At 34.3% G+C, this 21,773-nt stretch overlaps 1 protein-coding gene across 1 annotated transcript in view; it reads left to right on the top strand.

The window, feature by feature from the left end:
* The window catches only part of DACH1 (dachshund family transcription factor 1), a 379,725-nt gene that overhangs the window by 248,344 nt on the left and 109,608 nt on the right, over nt 1-21,773 (top strand). Inside the window, exons 4-5 of the mRNA XM_039385172.1 lie at nt 12,709-12,864; nt 13,428-13,600. Of these exons, the coding sequence (XP_039241106.1) occupies nt 12,709-12,864; nt 13,428-13,600 (329 nt within the window). The remainder of the gene's footprint in view (nt 1-12,708; nt 12,865-13,427; nt 13,601-21,773) is intronic.

Raw genomic sequence — 21,773 nt, forward strand, 5'->3', positions numbered from 1 at the left:
GGTGCTGCTGCCTTTACTTTAATCTACCTCTCTTTCTGGCAGTTTATTATGTTTTGAATTTATTCTTTTGTAGATCTGTGAGCTATCTTTCTTATGGAAATTAATCTTTTTAAAAGATTTGTACTCTCATTTTCAAACACTAATACATTCATTCAAGTATCCCATTATTCAGAACCAGCTGGCTTTTTATCTAGTGATATTTACTTCAAAAAGCCAGGTTAAATGGTATCATAGATTAATTCTCAGGGCACAGGAAAGCTTTTTTAGAGAAAAAGAGATTTGGTAATTACTTAGAATATCGCAATAAAATCACAGAACATGTCAAAAATGCGTTATATAATCTGTCATAATACAAAACTTGAAAAAAAGTTAATTCACTGAATTGAATCTAATATGTGGCATCAGTATATGATTTTTAAGTGGAACATTATGTAAGGATAAAACTTTGCTGTGATTTATAATAAGCTATGTCATGATTTTTAGTTATGTGTTTTTTCTTTGGAGAAAGCACTGAAACTTCAAAAAGGGCATTATCCACTGAAATTTCTTACATAAATCAAACTGGAAATAAGACACATTTTACAATTCAATTTAAGATCCCACAGAGACAATAATGTTGCAAGCTGTGCATTTTGCAGAGTAATATAGTAATGTCTAGTTTGCATTTTTGAAAAACCAAATTAATCACACTTTATTGAATATGTTGAAGCAAACCTAAAATTCATCTATTATTAAAAAACTTGTGCAACAAACACAAACTATATTTTATACATAAAGGACAAACTCATTTATTCATTAGGTTAAAACACTTGGAGTTTGCATTTTGTAGCTACTAAAGAAGTGACATTTGCTATCTGTTCTCTTTTTTAAATTTTTCAAAGCACTGTGTTGAGGCTAATCTGCTTGAAAAATTGTACTAATACTTTAACATAGTGTCAATCCTGAAGACTGCACAGAAGTCCCTGTGGAAACTAAGGGTAGTCTTGATATTTAAATTTCCTTTTTTAGTGAATCACTTAGCAGAACAAATATTCTGTTATCATATATCTCATATTTAAGTAACTTATTTTATCCCTTGATAAATTAACCACAAGATAATAAACTTTTTAGCCAATTTTTAGCATCCTTGAGCTAACATGCTAAGACACCAGTTTGAATTAAGACTTGTATCTTTGCACTCAGCTGTGCTCAGACTGGTACATCAAAGCAACAGGAATGAAAATTTAGCCTTAATCAAGTCTCACTGACTTCAAGGGAAATAGGATTTCAGTCTTAGTCTTTGAAAGGGAAAGATTTTAAAATTATTTGTAGATGTTTTCCTGTTTTAGAATGTAACTGTGGAATTACGTATTCTATGTCTTGCGGGGCAGGTAAGCTGCATGCCAAATTTAGATGCCAAATATCAGGTCCTTCTGCCTGTAATTCCATTTCTAGGAATACTGTTCTAACGTATTCTGGCCTTTAGGCCAAATTTGATTTCTAGGATTTGATTTCTGGAATAATTGTTGCCTGTTAGCACTATGTCTGTGCATTTATGTCTTGATGATTTAAAAGTGAGAAATGCAGCTTTTTATTTTTATCAGAAATCTATATTGACTGTACATGAGACAGCTTGTTTGCAAAAACAAAGCTTTTGAAGAAATGTTCTCTTTCATTTTAAAGAAAAAAAAAATTCAAATTAGAATAATAATAAAAAAAAGATTTTAGAATTTGGAAAAGATTTTTTCATAATCTTTCCTGAAGCATCAGAAAAACTTCAAGGCCTTGTCCAATACTTTAATTCAAGATCTGTTCTTCAAGGTCTATTCCCAAAGAGTTTTCAATCTGAAATTAACATTGTTGCCTTTTTTTTTTTTTTTTTTTTTTTTTTTGTTAAGCAGCATTAAACACATTGCCAGCTCCAGTAGTAGAAAGATTTGAAGCAACTCTCAGGTGCTTGGCCACCCTAATGGAATCCACACCAGCAGCTGAGGTGTTTTCATATGGTTTTGAGAACTTAGGATAAGTGATGACCTACAAATACCTGATACAAATCCCCCCACCATGACAGCGTGGGTGGAACTGCATGATCTTTAAGGTCGCCTTCCAAATCATTCTATGATTCTGTCATTCTGTACTGAGTTGATCAATGCAAATTGCTAATGGATGGTAACCTCTTGTTTGTAGGGCTTAAGTCTGAGGGACTTAATACACAGAAACATCTTCTTCCGTTCAGTGTGCAGAGGACTGAACACAGGTTGCTGAGAAGGCATCTAGCCCACCTGTTATTATGTAATAACCACCAGTTATACACTAGTCAAAACTTGTTCAGAAAGCAAGAGATGAGAACAGAGGTTATCTTTGTCGACATTGTACCTACAATTCTCACCTGGAGAATATTGTCACTAATTGAGTCAAGGTAGGGTGAACAAAGAGTACTTTTTTGTCTATGTGTATACCTATTGTCTCTCCTATTATGCAAGTCCCCTCATCTCTGACCAGCTGAATTATTGATCGTGAAGAAAGATTGCATGGAGCTAGGAAACACAGTAAGATATGTTCTTATGTCTTTTTCTTACCACTGAAAGAGTGTACCATCCTGATTTTTACTAAATGAGATCTGGATGTAAATATCTTGCTGCAAATTTTTTCTAAGACACAGTTAAAGATATTGTTTAAAGTACACTTAGGACGGGTGTGCCTTCTTCACAAATCGGTTTGATATAAGATGCTAATGCATAAAAATGACTACAATGAATAAAATTCATGTGGGCCTGGTAAAGTTCAGAGTACTAAATCTTGATATAATAGCTTAGGTGAACTTCATTGTCCTAGAACTATTACAGGAAAAAAAAAAGAGACAACTGTAAAGCCAATATTGAAGAAATTATCATAACATGCTATCATTTAATGACAATAGGCTTTTGTGTCAAACACTAGACTGTTTTGTCTCTTCCACATTAGGTGAAAATTTTTGCCACTAGACATGGCTGTTGGTAACAGTGATCCAGTCATTTTTTGAAGTAAATAAATATGTTGTGTTAAATAGCTTTAAGATAGTGATGTCTCTCCATTTTAAAAAGGGAACAAAAGTATTATTAATTAGGAAGTAGTTATACCCTCCTCCCCCCAAATAAAAAAAATCCAAGGAAATATTTGAGAAATTTACTGTTAAGAATGTATCACTTCCACATTTCTACCGTCTTAATCCAGTTGCATACTTTTAGCTGCCTTTGTGTTTAGATTTTACCTTTGATCATTTTTGTAAGACTCCACTCAGAAAAAAAAGCAGCGGTTCTGAATGGAGTAGGGTATCAATATATAAACAGAGAATCTTGGTAGACTAAATCTCAAAGAGAAAATGATCCTTTTTGCATAAACAACAGCAATCATGAGAAGCAGTTATAACAGATATGCATTTATATGTAGATCTTCCTTACTGAGGGAAATTCCTTGTAGCCTGTTGTCTGTGTATATGTACTGTTTCTTACAGTATTTTCACACTATTAAGCCCTGTGGGGCCGGGAGTGTCCACCTGCTCTAACTGTCACATATTATTACTATTACTACTGTTACTACTAGTCATACTAGTTGTCATTTTTTTTCATTGCCATCCTGAGAAAACAATTAATTACGTACAGAAACAGTTTCAGAAGTCCTGAAACAAGACCCAGGATCCATAAACTCTTAGGTAAGATTTCCTTCTTTAAGTAACAGAATGTCACGATCATCTGTCTTGGGACATGAAACTTTAGAAAAAAACCTAAGGGATTAAGTGTACAATGAAGTTACTGTAGCATAGTGAAGTACTGAATAACAGCTGAGCTGTAATAATGATTCTTGGTAATAATGTATGTGCTATTCTTGAACAAGGGAAGCATAGTATAATTTTGTTTGCTAGGCTGTAAATAACTGGATTTTGAGTTGGTGGACATATATCTGCCTTTAAAAATCAAAGTATATGAAAAGAAGATATTTTTAGTAAGATTCTAGCTCACAATTTGTTGTACCGTTTATGTATTTACATGTGTAGTTTGTGTGTGCGTGTGACGTAAAGGTAGAGATGTACACACAGATACGTGCATGCGTGTTCAAATAACATTGAAATGGTGAAGTTGTGTACCTAAAAGCTAGAAAAAGGTATTTTTTAATAGTAATAATAATAATATTAGTAGTAATAATCTTTGGATTCCTTTGAGAAGTGAGCCTATTACTTGCTACAAATTTACAAAAAGTCTATATGAGACCTAAAAATTGTAGACTGTATCAGAATGGTCATGAGAGAGCTAAACCAAAACTGTAGAGGCAACTCAGAAGTAAAACAATTCCTCACAAAGCTTTGAGTTAGCACCTGCTTCCCAAAGGAGGAGGAAATGGCTCTGTGAGCCTCTGAGCTTCTGCAGCCTTCTGGCTTTCCTACAGAAGTTTTCTAGTATGGAAGAGACACAGCATCAATTTGAAAACCTCTATGACCAGCCCCATGCTACACATCAAGCCAATATCTGGGCAAACACAAATCTCCTTTTCCCTGAACAGAAAACACATCCATGTGCTCTGGAGAGTGCCTGAAACTTGCTGCAGCTGGTGGGGTTTCATGCAGCCAACCTGTGGTTATTTTCCCAGAGAGCACAGGGTTGTAATTGCTATGAGACTTGCAATCAACTTTGCTTAAGACTGGATATTAATCTGTTGATTAATAAGGACTGATTTTTGACAATTTTGCCTTGTTTCCTAAGAAAACGACTAAAAAATTCAGTGAGTAACAGTGCAAAGAATGATGTTTAACAAAGCATTCCGTGTGCAACCTTTTAGAGCCCATGTGCTGTTAAGACTTTGTGCAGCATTTGTGCTGGAAATTGAAACATTCCTTTTTAGTTCAGCAATTTAAAAAAAAAAATCATCAATAAACAGAATTACCTGTGATATGTCAACCTCCTTGCTTTGCTTTCTCGTACCTGGTGCATCTTCTTCTAAATAGATTGAACAGGAGTTTACAGAGGCCTTCTGGCTTTTAATTTCAATGCTTTCAAGTATCTTGCATCATTTATTTTTCCATATTTTAACAAAGCTGAAACAGGTGGGGCAAAATGTGTACGAACTAATAGGGTGTGTCTATTTACAGAAGACATTTGGAAACTTAGGATTCTCACTTTTATGCAATTTCTCTATAAATTTAATTTTTGCGCTTCAGTATATTTACTGAGAGTTTTCTACTATTTTGTTTTTTTTAGCTTATAGCATTACAGAACTATCAACCATACTTAGGTGTCCTGAAAACCTGCGGGACTTTGCTTCTTGAGTTAAAGAGTCAATAATTAGATTATTATTTTTTAAAACTTTTTGGGTCATTTGAGGAAATATTTTAGTAAAGATAAAGAAAAGGGGGAAGACAAGCTCCTAAATATATACATAGTATATTGCTTTGGTTTGCTTTTTTTATTTTTGAGCACTGCTAATATCAAATTAGAAGCTGTAAAACTCAGATTAGAGGATCAGAAATTGGGGTCCCACCAACTGAGGCATGACCTGAATGAGACTAGTGTGGGCATTAAGCACAACTTCCCTATCCATATCTATATTTTCTGCAAAGCTTAGGCACTTGCTTATACGCCTGAATCACTCAGAAGCTCAAATTTGCATCTTTCACCTTGGAGAAGTTTCTGGGTCTGTCTTAGTTTGCACTGTACTAAAAAGGAAGCCTATTATACTGAGCCTGTTATACTGATTATACAAACCAACAAATTCAATGAGGATAACTTCTTTCTTTATAAACTGAAGTAAGAAGGGATCTTGTACTAAAAAAAAACTTAAAACCATATTTCCCAGAAAATGTTCTAAATATGATGTTATATACTCCTCAGTCAGGCATATTCACTCTTACCTCTTCCCTAGGCATACAGAAAATATCCACAATTACATACGAGGGCATATAGTAATATATTAATTATCTATTAAATAGAAAATTTTTATTAAAAACACCCTATTTTTATTTTATAAAAATAAAACCTGTAATCGAGATGTTCACTAAATACTTTGTGATGTTCATTGTGTTGACAGAGAGATAAAGAAAATGTAGTTTTCTGTCTATTTTGTTTGACTTCTGATGGCTCATTAGTCTTCATATTTAAAAAACTCTACCTCAAGGGACTAACTGTACTTCTACCTTTCTGGTGTGAAGTTAACAAATTTGCGCAGATGTTCCTGACGGTAAAATGTGGCTCAGTTTTTATTTTCCTGAATACAGGATTTTTTGCCACAAATTTATTTTTACATATCTAAATTGCATTCTTATCTTAGAAGATCATATAACATTAAAAATAAAGTGGTCTTTATCTATGAAATAAGTGCAAGTTAGATCTTAGTAAAAGACGACAAATGGAAAATCTATTTTTAGGTAAATGTCACACAGCCTGTAACTGAGTTGCTGAGCTTTCAGTTGTCTTGGGCAGTTTCGTAATTCATTAAATTAAATTTTGAAAAGCTTTTCTTGTGTTAATCTTTTTGATGAAATAGTGAAGGATTAGTATAAAATATATATATCTTCCATTGTAACTGTAAAAAAAATTCTTTCACTTGTTAACTTATATAAATTCAGTATTTTCTGATTAAGCCTATACTGTGATATTCAGCATTTAGAATTCCATCTTATTTACTGGAATTAACAGTTTCTACTACAGGTTTTATTATCAGAATATAAATATGGAAGAAGATGCGTTAAGTGGGTACAAATCTGGCTTATGGTGCAAAATGCAGTTGTGATTTCTTTGCCATCGCCACAAAACAAGTATGCAATAAAATTAAGACAGTGAATGAAGCAGTCAACATGATTGAGGCTATAAGCTGTTTTTCAGATTGCTACTGCTGTCAGCAAAGAAGAAACCATGTGTGATTCCAAAGGTTCTTTTGGCTTCTCCTTTATATATTTTTGTGGGAAAATGTTTATTGAAGAGTAGTGTGTTTTGTTTGTTTTTTTTTTAAGAATTTGGTGCTAGACATGTATATGCTCTGTTGTGATAATAGCAGAACTACGAATACCAGAACCATCACCCTACTATTTTACAGAAAATTATAAAACCTTTCAGTTATGAGGCCACATTGCTCATGGCCTATTTAAGAGCATAAGCATGATTATATAAGAAGAAAATGTCCAAACAATACAAAATTTCATGTGGGGGTAAAAAAGAAAAGAAAAATCCTTATGTAGAGCCAAATAAAAGAAAAATCTTAGGAAACGTGCTATTTTCCTGTGTCATAGTACTTGCTTTCCTGATCCCTTTGTGGTCTCAGAAGAAGGAGTAATGCATTTTTTTAAAGTATCAATAATATTAGACAGATATGGTTTACATATTGCAAAGGTTGGGAGCTTTTTTTTCTTTATTGATGTAGCAGTAGCATAGAGGTATTAAAAGAATACCTCTTTCTGTAGATGTCTGTCCTTTTTACAGTCTCACAACACTCTCATATTGCAGGTAAATACTACAGCTGATTTTAGGAAACTGAATTATACAAAAATCAAATCTCAAATTTATAGCAATTAAAAGTCTAAAGCAGCAGGATTTGATTTGGACCATTTATGAAACTGTTTCCTCACTGTCAGGAGGCTAAGATTACCAATTTTTAGCATGCTGATTATGCATATTTTCCAGTGGACATAAACAGCCTAGATCATAAATAGTCCACTTCGGAAAAATGAGCCAACACAGCTGATACTGATGCTTTGTTTGGTAATTGTTGCTGAGATACAAAGTGTTTCAGGAAACACAGAAGATAACAGAAAGATTAGAGGACTGAAGGAAGATCAGTAGCACTCAAAAAAAAATAAATTGTGGTTTGAGTTGTTAGTAGGCAATCAGACTCTTGTTTGTGTTTTTGCTATGTGATATTGCTTGTGTATGTAATAGTACATGAAACCATCCCTTAGCCATGGGATGGGATTCACTTGCCTGAAAAAAGGCTTGAAGTGTTCTCTGGAATGCCATAAAATATCCAAGTTTTCCACATGTAAGGAAAGGGAAGACCTGAGGGTCTGCAAATAGCCTACTTTTAATTTCTAAAAACCACCTATGATCAAGAAAGGTTTGACTTAGTTGCCTAGACGTATTTATGCTACTAGCTTAGATGCCCTCAAGTATCCTACCTGATCTTCAGCTGCTGGTGCTGTGTTATACTCACCAACCATATAAGACATGATTCAAATTATTTTGACCATCTCAGGTGTTTTGTGTTTAGGCCATTGAACTGAGTCTGGGAGAAGTGTTACTGTAGTCTCTGGAACCAGGAGATTCAGATTCAGCTGACAAAGGTAGGTCTGTCTCCCACAGAGTAAGCTCAACAAACAGTTCTCCGGAGCCCGTTGGCTGGATCCCTGTTGACTATCACAGGAATTAACTGTTCAGCTCACATTGTAGGAAACAAGATTTAAGCAAACTGAGTCCTAGTGGGGATAGAACAAGAAGGGAAAAGGAGTGTGCAAATAAGAATAGTGTTTGTAAAAATGAACCTGGTACATTTAATCATTTGCTTGGAAGGCTGACATTGTACAGTGTGGTTTTCTGCTTAATTTTCTTTTTCTTGGCTGCATTACCTTCCAGTCCAGAATTGTTTCAATTTATTATTACCATCCTTAGCTACCTAATTGTGCTACTAATGAATACAAATAATCCAAGCATCAGGCTTTTACAAACCCACTTCAGTGTACAAATAGTGGTTTGTTGTGTAACTGCTGATTATGGGAGAAGGTAACTCACATTATGGAAAATATGTGCTGAAATGTTGGTGATGAGGAAAGCAATGAATTCCGTACTACGCCTTTTAAATTATGAAAATGTATTGTCATTTTTGTTCCATTGGGTTGTCCATCATGAGTAAATGTGAGATCATCTGAGCCCGGTTTTTAAGCATGTGTACTTATACTTGGAACTTCATTTCAATTTTTTGAGTACTTGTATTAGCACTATTGCACATGAAATACGTAGTTGGCTACCAAATTGCCTATTCAAGTACATATGTATGGGGTTCGAGCACTCAGCATTAAGCATTTGCATTTCAAAATTGGATCCCTTATGCTTGAAAGCTTTGAAAATGCTACTCTGTGGTCAGCCTAGTGCAGCATCAATTGAAATGCTGTTTGAATGCAATGTAGAGCTTCCAATTGCTGCTTCAGAAAGTGTTATGCTGAATCTGGAACACTTTGCATAATTTAATTAATTATGCCACTAAAAACTGATTTTCTCTCAATTTAAAGCAAACAGCTTTTATGAGGGTGAACTGAAGCACCCAGGGATATCAGGTGTCCAAGCTTTTAATCCTATTACAAAGACTTGACAACCACTGATGGAAACTGGAAAAACATAAGCCTCCAGCAGGGCAACAAGTGAAGAGGAAGAAGGCAACAGATTTTTAATACTCTTTGAAACCACTGTACACATTAAATCAAAATCAAATGTAAAAAGTGACAGAACTGGTAGCTTGCACTTTGTTGTGCAAGCAGTGAATAGTGTCTAAGGAATAACACTTATTTTGCTTTGGCATTAATGAAAATAACTGTTTGCTCTAAGAGGAAGAGTGTTCTGCTCAACTAGCATAAGAAAAACAAAGGACTATTTGCGTCTGTGTCTGTTCACTTAAAGTGTTGAGGAGTACAACAGCCTGCAGTTTGAAAGTGGTTTCTAATGTTATGGATTGGATTCTGTCTATAAATCATTTTCCATGTAAATAAATCTTAACAGATGATTCTAGACTACAAGTATTAAAGAAACTGTCACTAGCTAAATGCTAGCCTTGATACTTCACTTTCTGAAGCTTGTCTTCTCTCTTCCAATTTATTATTGGGTTCAATATCATGCTAAAACAGTAGACACTGTAATTTTGAGGCAGAAGGGGGTACTGATTTAGAAAAGCTCTAATTTCTGAGTCACATAAGCAGAGCCATAATTTGCAAACTATGACTGACTGTGAAAAATTCTGTGACCAGGTTAAGAAGGGTCACAGCAGAATTGACTCCATCTCCATATTGAACATCACCATGTAATGTGAAATCAACTGCACTGTAGAAGATCTGGCTGATAAATAGGAAAATACTACTGAGAATTGACCAGCCCTATAAAATGCAAACAACTTCCTTGCTTATAATACTAAAAATATTCATATAATTACTAATATATATTTGTGTTCTTCCTATATAGAGAGATGACATATATATATATATATATGACAAATCTCTCTCTCTCTCTCTCTCTCTGTATATATAAATATATATATATATTTATGTATGAGACAGGGTACACCTGTCTCAAAGGGGAAACAGGAGTTAGCAGAACTCATTGAAAGAGCTTTAACCTAGATTTGAAGGGAGAAGGGGATGAAATCAAACTCACTAGAAATAAGCCTGGAGGAGGTGCACCGATGTTTGAGGGACAGTGTGTTAGCAAGGTCGTTTGCTCTGCCATCTCACTGGAGGTAGAGGATGGAGAGTCATGCGGCGGCAAAGACAAAATGATTATCCATGTGTTAGAAATCATGGACGCGTCTGAGAATGATCATGTAGGAATTAAGGCTTCTCGCCTTAAAAAAGGCAGTCACATCAATAGTCCAGCTGAAGTGCATCTACAGCAATGCAAGCTGCATGGCCACCAAATAGGAAGAGCTGGAAGCCATTGTGCAGCAGGAAAACTATAACATAGTTGCCAGCATAAAGACATGGTGGAATGACTTCCACAGCTGGAGTGCTGCAACGGATTGCTATGAACTCTTCAGAAGGGATGAGCAAAAAAGGAGAGGCAGTGGGGTAGTGCTGTATTTTAAGGAGTGAAATATGTATGTTACAGTGGTAAAAAGCAGAAAATTGGAGAATATAAAATTAAAAGGAAAAAAAAGATTTTTTCCAGCTAAGATTTAGCTCCTTCACTGTGTGTTTAAAAGTAAGTTCATGCTTTTTGAGAGTGTCTGAGTTCTCAAAATACAAGAAAACATGTTCACTTATCAGAGGTGACAAGATTCAGATCATATATTAACCAGCTCAACTATGTACACTGCATAAAGGTTATGACAATTTCTTGTAAAATAATGAAAGTATCTCATATAATTGATTCTTTTCATTGTTTTGTAAAATTGCTTTGTTTGATAGCAGGAGAGTTTGGACTGAATTTTCATTACCTACTTCTGAACAATTTACACTGGGATTGAGACAGTATTGAGCTAATGAGTTAGAATTTATATTGAGCCTTAACTGTCTTCATGAAGTAACTAGGGAAAGAAAATCATGGCAATAATGGAGTATTTTTCATTATAAACTACGTTGTACAGCTTTTACAATCAGGTTTTTAATAGATCTAGAGAAATTAAATTGGAATTCTACCAACTTCTGTGCTTTTGTCATCCAGTGAAAATGATGTTAAAATATCTCAAGACTAATGGGCTTATCCCCTTTCTACTGGAGTATGAAGGAGGTGGTTATTCCTGTTGTTTTTCAGGGCCTGTTGTTCATTAATGAGTAAGATGTATGTAGAAAAACATTCAGGAATATGCACTTTGCTGTAATCCCTAATGCTAATTAGAAATTGAGTATAGATTAAATACATCTTGACTGATGTTATCCTAAAGTCCTTATCAAGAGATATTCTCATGAAAATAGTAGAAACTTTCAAAGTCAGGAGGTTGAAATTGTGCTCTACATGAAAAAGGAAGCAATCATATATTGCTGATGGGTATTTTAATAGTGCTGAGAATGCATGCATATATCCATATTTATTAATATATTCAAACATTGTTTATTGATCGTGTATGGTAAATAAACTCATACAATGAGTGTATAGATTACTTTGCATAAACATACATATACTCAATCTCAGCATTATACATTATGTTACGCACTGTGAATAATATAACTTGTCTGATTGGAAGATTTTAAACTTTTCATTGCATATAAATATACAAATTAATAATGATACATGAATTGCTGTTGTCCTTTACATATAGTATATAGTACTGTTCTTTAATTGTATCCTGTTCTTTAATTCTGTGGGTAGTTTTTATGAGGAAGTCTGCAATAGTGAAAAAGGGTGTTCTGAAATAAATTAAATTATTTCTCGTCTCAATACTTACTTGTCCACATTCTTCCTTGCTGTTAGTCTGTTCCACTACCAGAAGACTGAAAGAATCAATGTAATCCCTTGCATTTTAATTAATAATATGAAAAAAAAAAGAATATACAAAATACAATCATCAACAAGCACATATGCATGCATGTTGGTACCCTCAATAAATAAAATTTTTAGTTACTTCATATGTTTGTTTATCCACAAATACAGGAAAAAATATGTCTTTAGTTGAAATTTTAATTGGCATAACTGGCCATATTCTTTGGTTAGACATTTTGCAGGCGAAAATATTCTCTCATGTATAAAACAAATGCCATATATAGTTTTACTTGCTAAGTATGGGAAAAGTATATGTAAAATATACATGAAGCACAGACTTCATGTGAGTGAGCGTGACTATAACACTTCTAGGTTTGTGTGCTAAATATGAACTTTAAAAAGTTATCCTTACATACCTCTTTCAGAGGGTGGAAATAAACCCTAAAGTCCTTCCCTAGCCCACCTATTAAAAAAATAAAAAAAATTGCCACTTGCAAAAAAATAGATTAGATTTCTGGCCTTGCTTCCAAATCCAGAAATTGAAAATTTGGAGTCTTCATTCATCCAAATAATATATATTCATTCCCCACAGGCAGCAGTGATGGTTCTTGGGATAAAGAAAAACTTCAATCTCCCCCCACCCAAGGATCACAGGCCTCTGTTAACCACCCCAGCTTGCCTGGACAGCATAATGTTCCAGTTAGCCATCCTCTCAACCCTCTTCAACAGAACCACCTTCTGCCAAATGGTACGGGTTGACATCTTTCAGCACTAACATCAGCAGTTTTCTAGTTCCTGATTTTTTTTGGTTTTTTGGTTTTTTTGGGTTTTTTTTGTGTTTATATAAAGAGGCAATGAAAAAATCAAGGATGTGGGGAATACTGGAATACTTCCTTTAAAGTATTAAGCAGGGGAAGTGGAGACAGTAAAGAACAAATATGTATGCAAGAAAATTGATACTTAAAATAACTGCTAACCTGTGCATCAGTGGCATAATAATGTATTGCTAAGGCACCTTACAGCAGATATTAAAAACTATAATAAATAGCCATTGCTTAGCAATGATATACATTACACTGATATGAACAAACTAAGAGGTCTAATAGCCTCTCCTTGTGGCTAGAAATCCTCCACGGTTGCTAGGGATTCACCCATGCATATCCCAGAGGAGAACTGACATAGAGCTGCTCTGTCCTGCAGTGTGAACCATCTTGTCACCCATCACTTGAATATTGTCCGTCAGGAGAAAAAGAAGACAGTGTTCAAAAAAGATGCATAAACCTTTATCCCCTTTTTCTTTTCTCCCAACAGGATTGGAACTTCCTTTTATGATGATGCCCCACCCATTAATTCCCGTGAGCCTACCTCCAGCATCTGTCACGATGGCAATGAGCCAGATGAATCACCTTAGTACCATTGCCAACATGGCAGCAGCAGCACAAGTGCAGAGTCCTCCATCCAGAGTTGAGACATCTGTTATTAAGGTAACTATATAATGAACCAAACCAAACCAAAAAAGCACAAAACTGTAACACACTCCCAACCATCATAAAGATGTATAGGTATCAAATGTTCTAAGGTAAGTCATAAAGTCAGTATATGCAAGAAAACCAAGTGTTGTGGCTTTGGGACCACAGTAGGCTGCTAGTGGCCAGTGTTATCTCAGTTTCCCTCCCCCTCTCTAAATCAGTGTTAAAGCAGCACTTGAAGCATTTTCATACGAGATGCACAGCTTTGTGATTTCTCTTATTTCATAGGCCATAATCTAATGGCAACATTCCTCAAGATATCAAGGAAAAAATTACTCTTTCCTTAAATTAGAAGAGATTGTTCTTCCAACTTTAAAATCTAAGAATTTGAAGTGAAATGCAGCAAATTATCTGAAGAAGGCTGAAAGGCTTGATACTGTACCTCTGCAGAACCTAAGTTTGCCAAATCCCAGAACAAATTAGAGTGAAGTTGCACAGAGCAGACCCAGTAATCTGCAGGTCAGAACTGTAGTATTGTAGAGATATCTGTTATCCTGTAACTGTGTGTATTATTTTAACCATAGACAGTCCCAAAACAGAAAATTTTCCTTATCCTGGAGTTCCTTTACTTCTTAAAAAGTTTATTCCTGTAACTCGTCTAGTTGAAGAGATAGTTTTCTTATAATCTAAGTGAAGATTTTAAAAGTATCTAGCAATTTTAGGCTCTCTGAAACATTACAAACACTTTGTAACTGGATAATCATATACATATATATTTTTCAAACTCTTGCTTACTTAAGCATTTGTTTGTATTAATAATCTATACTATATATGTCTGTCACTTTTGAAAATTCAGCTATCTCATATTCATGCTAATATCGTAGCTGCCAACTTTTGCATAACTCCTGGCATAACTTCCTGTGCAAGTTGTTTGACAAACCAGGTTTTGTGTTCCCATCTGGTTTGGACATAACCATAATTTAAAAATATGTGGATTACAATGAAAGTTTTTAGATGACCAAATTAACCAAAATTCTCTTTAGAAAAGTGTTCTTACCCAAGGGGTTCTGTAGAACCTGACGGAGACATTACCCAAGTGCTGCTGTGACTTCTTCAGTCAAGTCCTGTGACACACTGCCCACAACACATTTCTCCTACAGCTACATGCATAAACGCAAGTGTTAATCTGTGATCCAAAACTGACTTATAAATGTAAGATCTTGTTGCATGTAGTTATTTCAATAATACTGTAAGGGCTAAGGAACTTATTCTTGCGGGACTTTCCTACTCGTTCCTTCAGCCCCATTGTGGTATAACATATGCCTAGATTTATGTCCTCTGTTTTTATCTATGGCAGATGAATATGATCATGTGGATAGAGGTAACATAGCCAAGTAATTATGTTCCTATTTTTTAATAATGAACAGGATTGAAACATAAACCCCAGGAACTTGAAAGCATGAGGTCATTGTTAGGGGATTTTCTTGCCATGAGGATAGACGTAATGTCACTGGCAATTTACCTGTTCTTCACTAGGCATAGTCAGAGGCTGTGATTCAATGTCCATTGAATTATATGCATTGAGTAGTTGAACAGGAAACTGTAATCAGTATACTTTTTGAACCTTGCACTGGCAGTGTGATGTTTATGAATAATAACTTATACTACAGTCAAAATAAATATCTTAGAGAATAAATGTAAGTGAGAAGGTCAAACCTTCTTTTTCTTTATTTTTACAGGAAAGGATAAATAGTACAGTTGCTGTCTTTCATGAAACTGTTTGTTATTACGATTATAGGTTCTGGTTTTTTTACTGCTACATTTTTAAACTTCTTGGGTTTGTTTTCATTATCTTTTGACTCATTTTTTAACCATAATTTTTACTGAAATATTTTCTGCTCAGTGACAATATTTCCACAGGTTGTTTTGAAAAGTTTGTGAATCACTCATCTTGCAGTTAGTAGTTGTAACCTGAAAAGACAACATAGATTTATGATTAGAATACCAGTTTAAACTCTGCTTGAAAGTTAGAAGGCCTATGAGAAATTTCTACTTGGAAAAGTAAATCAGTAGTCACCATATCTAATTAAATAACAAAGAACAAAATTAAGTTCTAGAAAATCTGAGTCTTCATATTATAAACAACCAGATTAATTTGATAGAATTGCCTTTGTGAATAGTGCCACTGTAGATGACTTGCTGACCTTTCCTTCCAATTCACCGAGTTCACAGCTAGTGCTGTTATCTTTAAATTCACAAAGCTTCAAATGCCTTTCTATTACTGGGCAATATTTCGTTTCTTTGTGATAAGAAGTTGGAATAAAGCTGAGATCATGTACTAACTAAACATTTTATCCTGCTGTATTCAGGAGATGAGACAAAGACAAAATTACAAGGGAAGCCTTACAAAGCAACACCTTAGATTTGGCAGTGAACTCTGAGCTCTAAAATCTTCAGAATTATATTTCAGAAGAGTGTTGTGCCCTTTTGAACATGAGACGAACATTAGATGTCTTTTTGTAATGGAATGTTTAGATATATGAGTTGGATGAATAAGAGGAGAGCAACAACAAGCAGGGACAGCAGATTGTGACAGCAATGAATTGCAGTGAGTGTGACAGTTGTGACCTGGGGATGCTTTAGACATGAAGTGGCTTTCATCACCTGCCCATGGTTTCAAAGGCTCAGCTTGTTAGCAGTTTCGCTACATCAATTTTTTTCACTCAGGAGAAAGATATATGAAAATATAAAGGACATACCTCATATTAATAGCAACTTGAAATTACATTGTAAAAGTTAGAACAGAGCAGCATGCCAGAACCAAAAATTGCAATTTATCCATGTGTTACTAATACTTATAGAAAAAAATTAAGAATAAAACAGAAGAAACCAATACCTCCAGCTGAAAAAGTGACCGGTAGCACTGTAGTTTTCCACTGCATAATAAATATATCACACTAAATTTTGCTAATTACCTCAATATATCACAGCACTTGTTGTGTTCCACTAGTTTATGACTTCTTTTGTATCTATATATATAGATTCATATATTCCTGTTATCAATTAGCAGGAATTTAATACTAATTTATTTAACAAAGGTAGCTGTTGACAGATTTTATTTTTTAGATAACTCAATTTGTAGGACTATTCTGACATGAAATTTTATTTTAGCATTCATTCACTTTTTCTTATTTCAGTGGCAATATGTATGTGTTCCCGTTGATGTCATTTCATGTTATCCTTTTTTTTTTGCTATAATATTTACCCCAAAGTCCAAATAATAGCCAAAGAGAAGAAATATGTCACTGCCAGACAGAAATGACTGAACAGAGTACATTTTAAAGTCTCAAGTCAGACTGGTGATGAGCAAGTTCAGAGAGCATACCTGAAAGGAAACTGACTCTAAGAGGAAAATGAGCAAGTTCACTTCAGGGAGAGATTGGGCAGCAAAGAGACTATAGAAGCTTCAGCTTATGTCTTTTGTAACTGCTGTGTGAGCAGGCCTTGAGTTAAGTGCAGACTTTAAATACCAGAAATACTTGCCATTCTAAGGTGTTTTGTGTAGAAGGGTTTACATTATTTACATAACTTACATTACTTTACATTAATTACATAACTTATTTTCCACATACTAAAATTATGAGCTTTTTTTTTAATAGGATTAGATGAAGTACTTCTCGAAATTTTCTGGCACACCATCCTGTAGAGGCAGGGGCCATAAGAACTGTGAAAGTACAATTGTACTTGTAACTTGAAAGTACAGTTGCATATCCTGGATAGAAAAACCTTCCACTTTGCTGCTATTACCAACAAAGCAGGTTTTTCCTGTACTGTAGGCTTGCAAAATCTGCCAGAATTGTCAATATATTGGTTATTATTGTAAAATCTTTTGATGTGATTGTTTTCATGCATTGAATAAAATTAAATCCAAAGCCTATGTAAAAGGGCCGTCACTAAATTTCGAAAGACATAAGACATAACATTAGAAAAATCAGAATGCCTGAAGAACCTTAATGTTACAGGATTCCATCCATATACTACACTGCAATTTTAATTTCACTGCCATATACTGTATTTTTCTGCAGAAAAATTACCTCATTCACTGAATGGTTAGTTATCCTCTTTTTAATTTTTTAAAATTAATTATCTGTCCCAGTCTTATTTAACCTGAATCCTGTGTTGAATGCAGAAGTTTTTTATGGACATTTGTGTGCCTTACAGGCAAAGCATTATGCAAACAGTGGCAGCATGCCTATGAAGCTAGATATGCTGTACTCATTTTACAGAAAGGGAATGAGAACAAAATTGATTGTATCCCAAGCTGGCAGAAATGCCCTTTTTGTGTGCCTAACCTGAAAACCACCAATTTTTCAGATAACTTACTATTTGTAGAGACATTTGTGCATTCAAAATAGAAATTTTCACATTACTTTAAAGTGATTTTCTTGAATACAAGTGCGTGAAGAGGGAAGCTACTTTCATTTCCTCTTTTCTGATGCATGAGCTATGATCGAGTTTTCTTTACATAAGGAGAATTTTGATTTAAAATATTTAAATAGTAAAAGGTAATTGGTCTACAATAAATATTTTAGAATAAAAATAGGACTGCCAGCTCCTAAAAAATCTACTTTTACATATTGGGAAAGGAAACATGAAAATTGGGATATACCTATAAAGTTTGAAGTATGGTATAGACCAAAATAATACTTCATTTTCTTTTATCATAACTGCAGAGAATATGATATCTTAAATCCATGTAGGAACTTGAACATAACAGACAAAATCTCCACATTAGTATGACTTTTTTAAAAAAAATATGTTACTATAAATATGTACATGCACATTTCTGTTTTTTTTTTCATTTAGAATAAGTAAATCTTAGGTCAGAGCGCAGTTGACCTCCTTTATTAGGGCTTAACCATCTTTATATTAACCATTAATTAGTTCTATATATAAGATTAAAATTATTTATTTTAGCTTTTAATAAAGTTTTTAGATAATGAGCTTAGAGGATGCTAACTATATATGGTAGGCTGTAACTTGGAATAATGTCTTTTTAAAAAATTATATGCGATCCTATTATTTCTTTTATCATGCATGGTTCCGAGGTGCAGTTTGAAGCTAATAGCAGCCATACGCTCATATGAATTAATTTGTGACATGTAAAGTGGGTATCTACACATAACACATGACACAGAGAAGGTAGTACAAATTTTCTGACTGGGAATTTGCATAATCACTTGTGCAACAGGGAACTATGTATGTGGTGTGAGATTAATTTGATGCAAAATGGCTACGAGGCAAGGTACAAGGGATGGGATTCATTTTGCTGTCTTCTAGGGCATGGTTCATTGGACCTATTTTAGATAGCTACTTTAGAGTGAGGTGAGTTGTACCTTGGAAACGTAAATGTGTAGGTGAAAAATGAGACTAGGGTGACTAGTTCAGATATAGACATTTTTAGTAAAGACAATGACATTTAGCTGGATGAATTCTTGGTGTTTGGCTGAATGTATGGTTTGGATTTACTTTGAGGGGTGAATTCCTAGTTGCACTTCTTAGGCTTACTTTTCAAGTAAGAAAAGATTTTCCAAATACGAGAAAAAAAACGGAAAAAAAAGTTTGCCAATAAGAAGTTACTACTTCAATTTGAGCAGAGTTTTTTGCATGTTTACATATTTCATGTTGTACAGGGTTTTTTGTATACCTCAGAAGGATATTTTGTTCGTTAGACCAAATATTCATTTAGTAGGTAAAATATAATTTATAAATTCAGTTGAAAGGATAAACGCACAAAGACCAAACAGTTGTCAGGACACTTTTAGGACAATCCTCAAAATCCAAAATTCTGTACTATGAGGCTCTGTGGCACTTCCAGGAATGGGCCTGCTTCATCATGATTCCAAACTATTAATACCTTAGATGCTACTCTAGTTTTGCCAGTGCAACCAAGTTCTTTCTTGTATTCATAAGGATCTACTTTTGTTTATTTGCTTGCTTGCTTGCATGTTTTTAATCTCTGTAATAGCTTAATCCTATGACACTCACTTCCTGGCTAGGTCACTGTACTTTATGTACTGCCCATGATTTCAAAGGATTAGGTTCTCTGTTGTTCTGGAAGTACTGTTAAAGGATTACTTGGAAGTCTCCTGTTTGGCTTCAGCGTCAGTTAACTGCTGCTGCTATTTCAAATAATCCTGTAGTAAACAGGGCAATAAAAATCAAGCAAACTTTTGGCTGTTGATCTTTTTCTGCATTTTATGCTCGCAGTGTTCTTGTGATGGGAATAGCAAGGTAGGGTAAATGAAGAAACTAGAAGTAATGAATTGCAGAAATAAAAGTAAAATGGAAATCAAATTAACTTCAATTGATCCAAAAGATAAGCAAGTTCAAGATATTCACAAAGAGAGAAAAGAAAGTCTTATGTAAATATCGTGGATTATATTCTTCATAAGAAATAGATCCATGATTTAAAATAATAGTGCAATTAATGACAATACAAAACATTTGAACTCCTGAATTTTGATTGGGATTAGAAGTGGCTCTGCAAGAAAAAGGTGAGAAAGATGTTGAGTGCATCAGTGTGAAGTTAGCATGATCTTTAGCCACTCAGTCATAGTAGATGCAGATAAGGAAATAGACATGAAATTTTATTCAGTCAGTTTGATAACACATATATTATAGTAGTAATTGAGGAAGTTAAGAAATAGTTATTAGTCCAGTTCATTTTGCAATTCATAAGTCTAAATTTTCATTTAGGGTCTCATAGTTTTTTTGACTAAAGGTGAATGAAAAAGTGAAACTGTAAAAGCAAAATACCCTGTTTGCAGAGAATAAAAAAGATAATCAAGTAATTAATTTCTTTCACTCATTCATGTCAAATTAAATATGCTGTTTTACAAGACAGTCATTCCTTGAATACATCTCACACAAAATAGGTCAGTAAGGAACTGAGGAAGGAAGTCTGTGTTTTGATCATTGTAAAAGACTTTATTATAATTTTACCACCAAAAAGTCTTGAAAATAAGGTGCCTTTCCACAAAGGTCGGAAATATTATAAACTGCTCCTGATTAACAGCTTTTTATTTTATTTTTTTTAAATTATATTAATACTATACAAAATAGTTTCTGTCATATATACTTTCCCCCCACCATGAAGTTAGATTGCCCAAGGACACTGTGGATGCTCCATCCCTGGAAGCCCCAGGCTGGATGGGGCTCTGAGCAATCTGGTCTAGTGGACAGTGCCCCTGCCTATGGCAGCGGGGTTGGGCCTAGATGACCTCTAAAAGTCTCTTCCAACGCAAACCATTCCATAAGTTACCAAAAGTATTGAAAAGTATGACTCTGGAAATAAGTTATTTTATCCTCTGCACTTCAATGACTTACAGCATAAACATCCTTAAAGGAATTTGTTCAACACTGAAGAGCATCAAGACAACTAAATAGTTTAAAAAACTTATATGCCTCTAACAGCTAGACTTATCTGCATGTCTAGAGCTTAGTCCATGACTAAAATTAAAGCATGACTAAACCCAAGGGATGAGTCTTATGTAGAAGTAGACTAGAACAAAGGAAAAAACTGAGACTGAATACCTGTAAGAGAGAAATATGCAGGAGGTGAAGGCTGTATGTGCAAAACCAGTTGGTTGTTGGAAGAAGGTATATTCAAACATTGTCAGAAAGATTCAAGAATTTTGTCACTAAGGAACAGGAATGGCAAAGAATAAAGAATGTTTGTGGAAAGACTGAGGTGGTGACAAACTAGAAGATATCACTTCCTTTTCTGACCTCTTAGGAGCAGAAGGATTATTCCTACATATGTTATCTGAAATGTCTTCTCTTCCATATTGATATAGGGACCAACAGCTAAACTCTATCAACTTTGTGCTTTGGTATATTTTGAGGAAGACTTTTGGTAATGAGACAATTCTCAAACAGTGAAATGTGCTGCTGGAGCAGAAATAAAATAGGCAAAAATAGAGATTAATATTGAATAACTACCTTTGTGACCTGGCAAGAAGAAAAAAGACATATGATATAGGGAAGAAAGTATTTCTTATCTCCTGGATTCCATTACTGATACATTACGATAATTTGTAAAAAGAAGTTACTTGAAATGGCCTTTTGGAATGAGATTTTACAGTATTTACCTGTTTGAGAAATGTAGAAAAATGTTGATAAATGC

Source organism: Pipra filicauda, unplaced genomic scaffold (genome assembly GCF_003945595.2).
Source record: "Pipra filicauda isolate LSUMZ 115617 unplaced genomic scaffold, ASM394559v2 scaffold39_size4671491_pilon, whole genome shotgun sequence".
Classification (NCBI taxonomy): Eukaryota; Metazoa; Chordata; class Aves; order Passeriformes; family Pipridae; genus Pipra; species Pipra filicauda.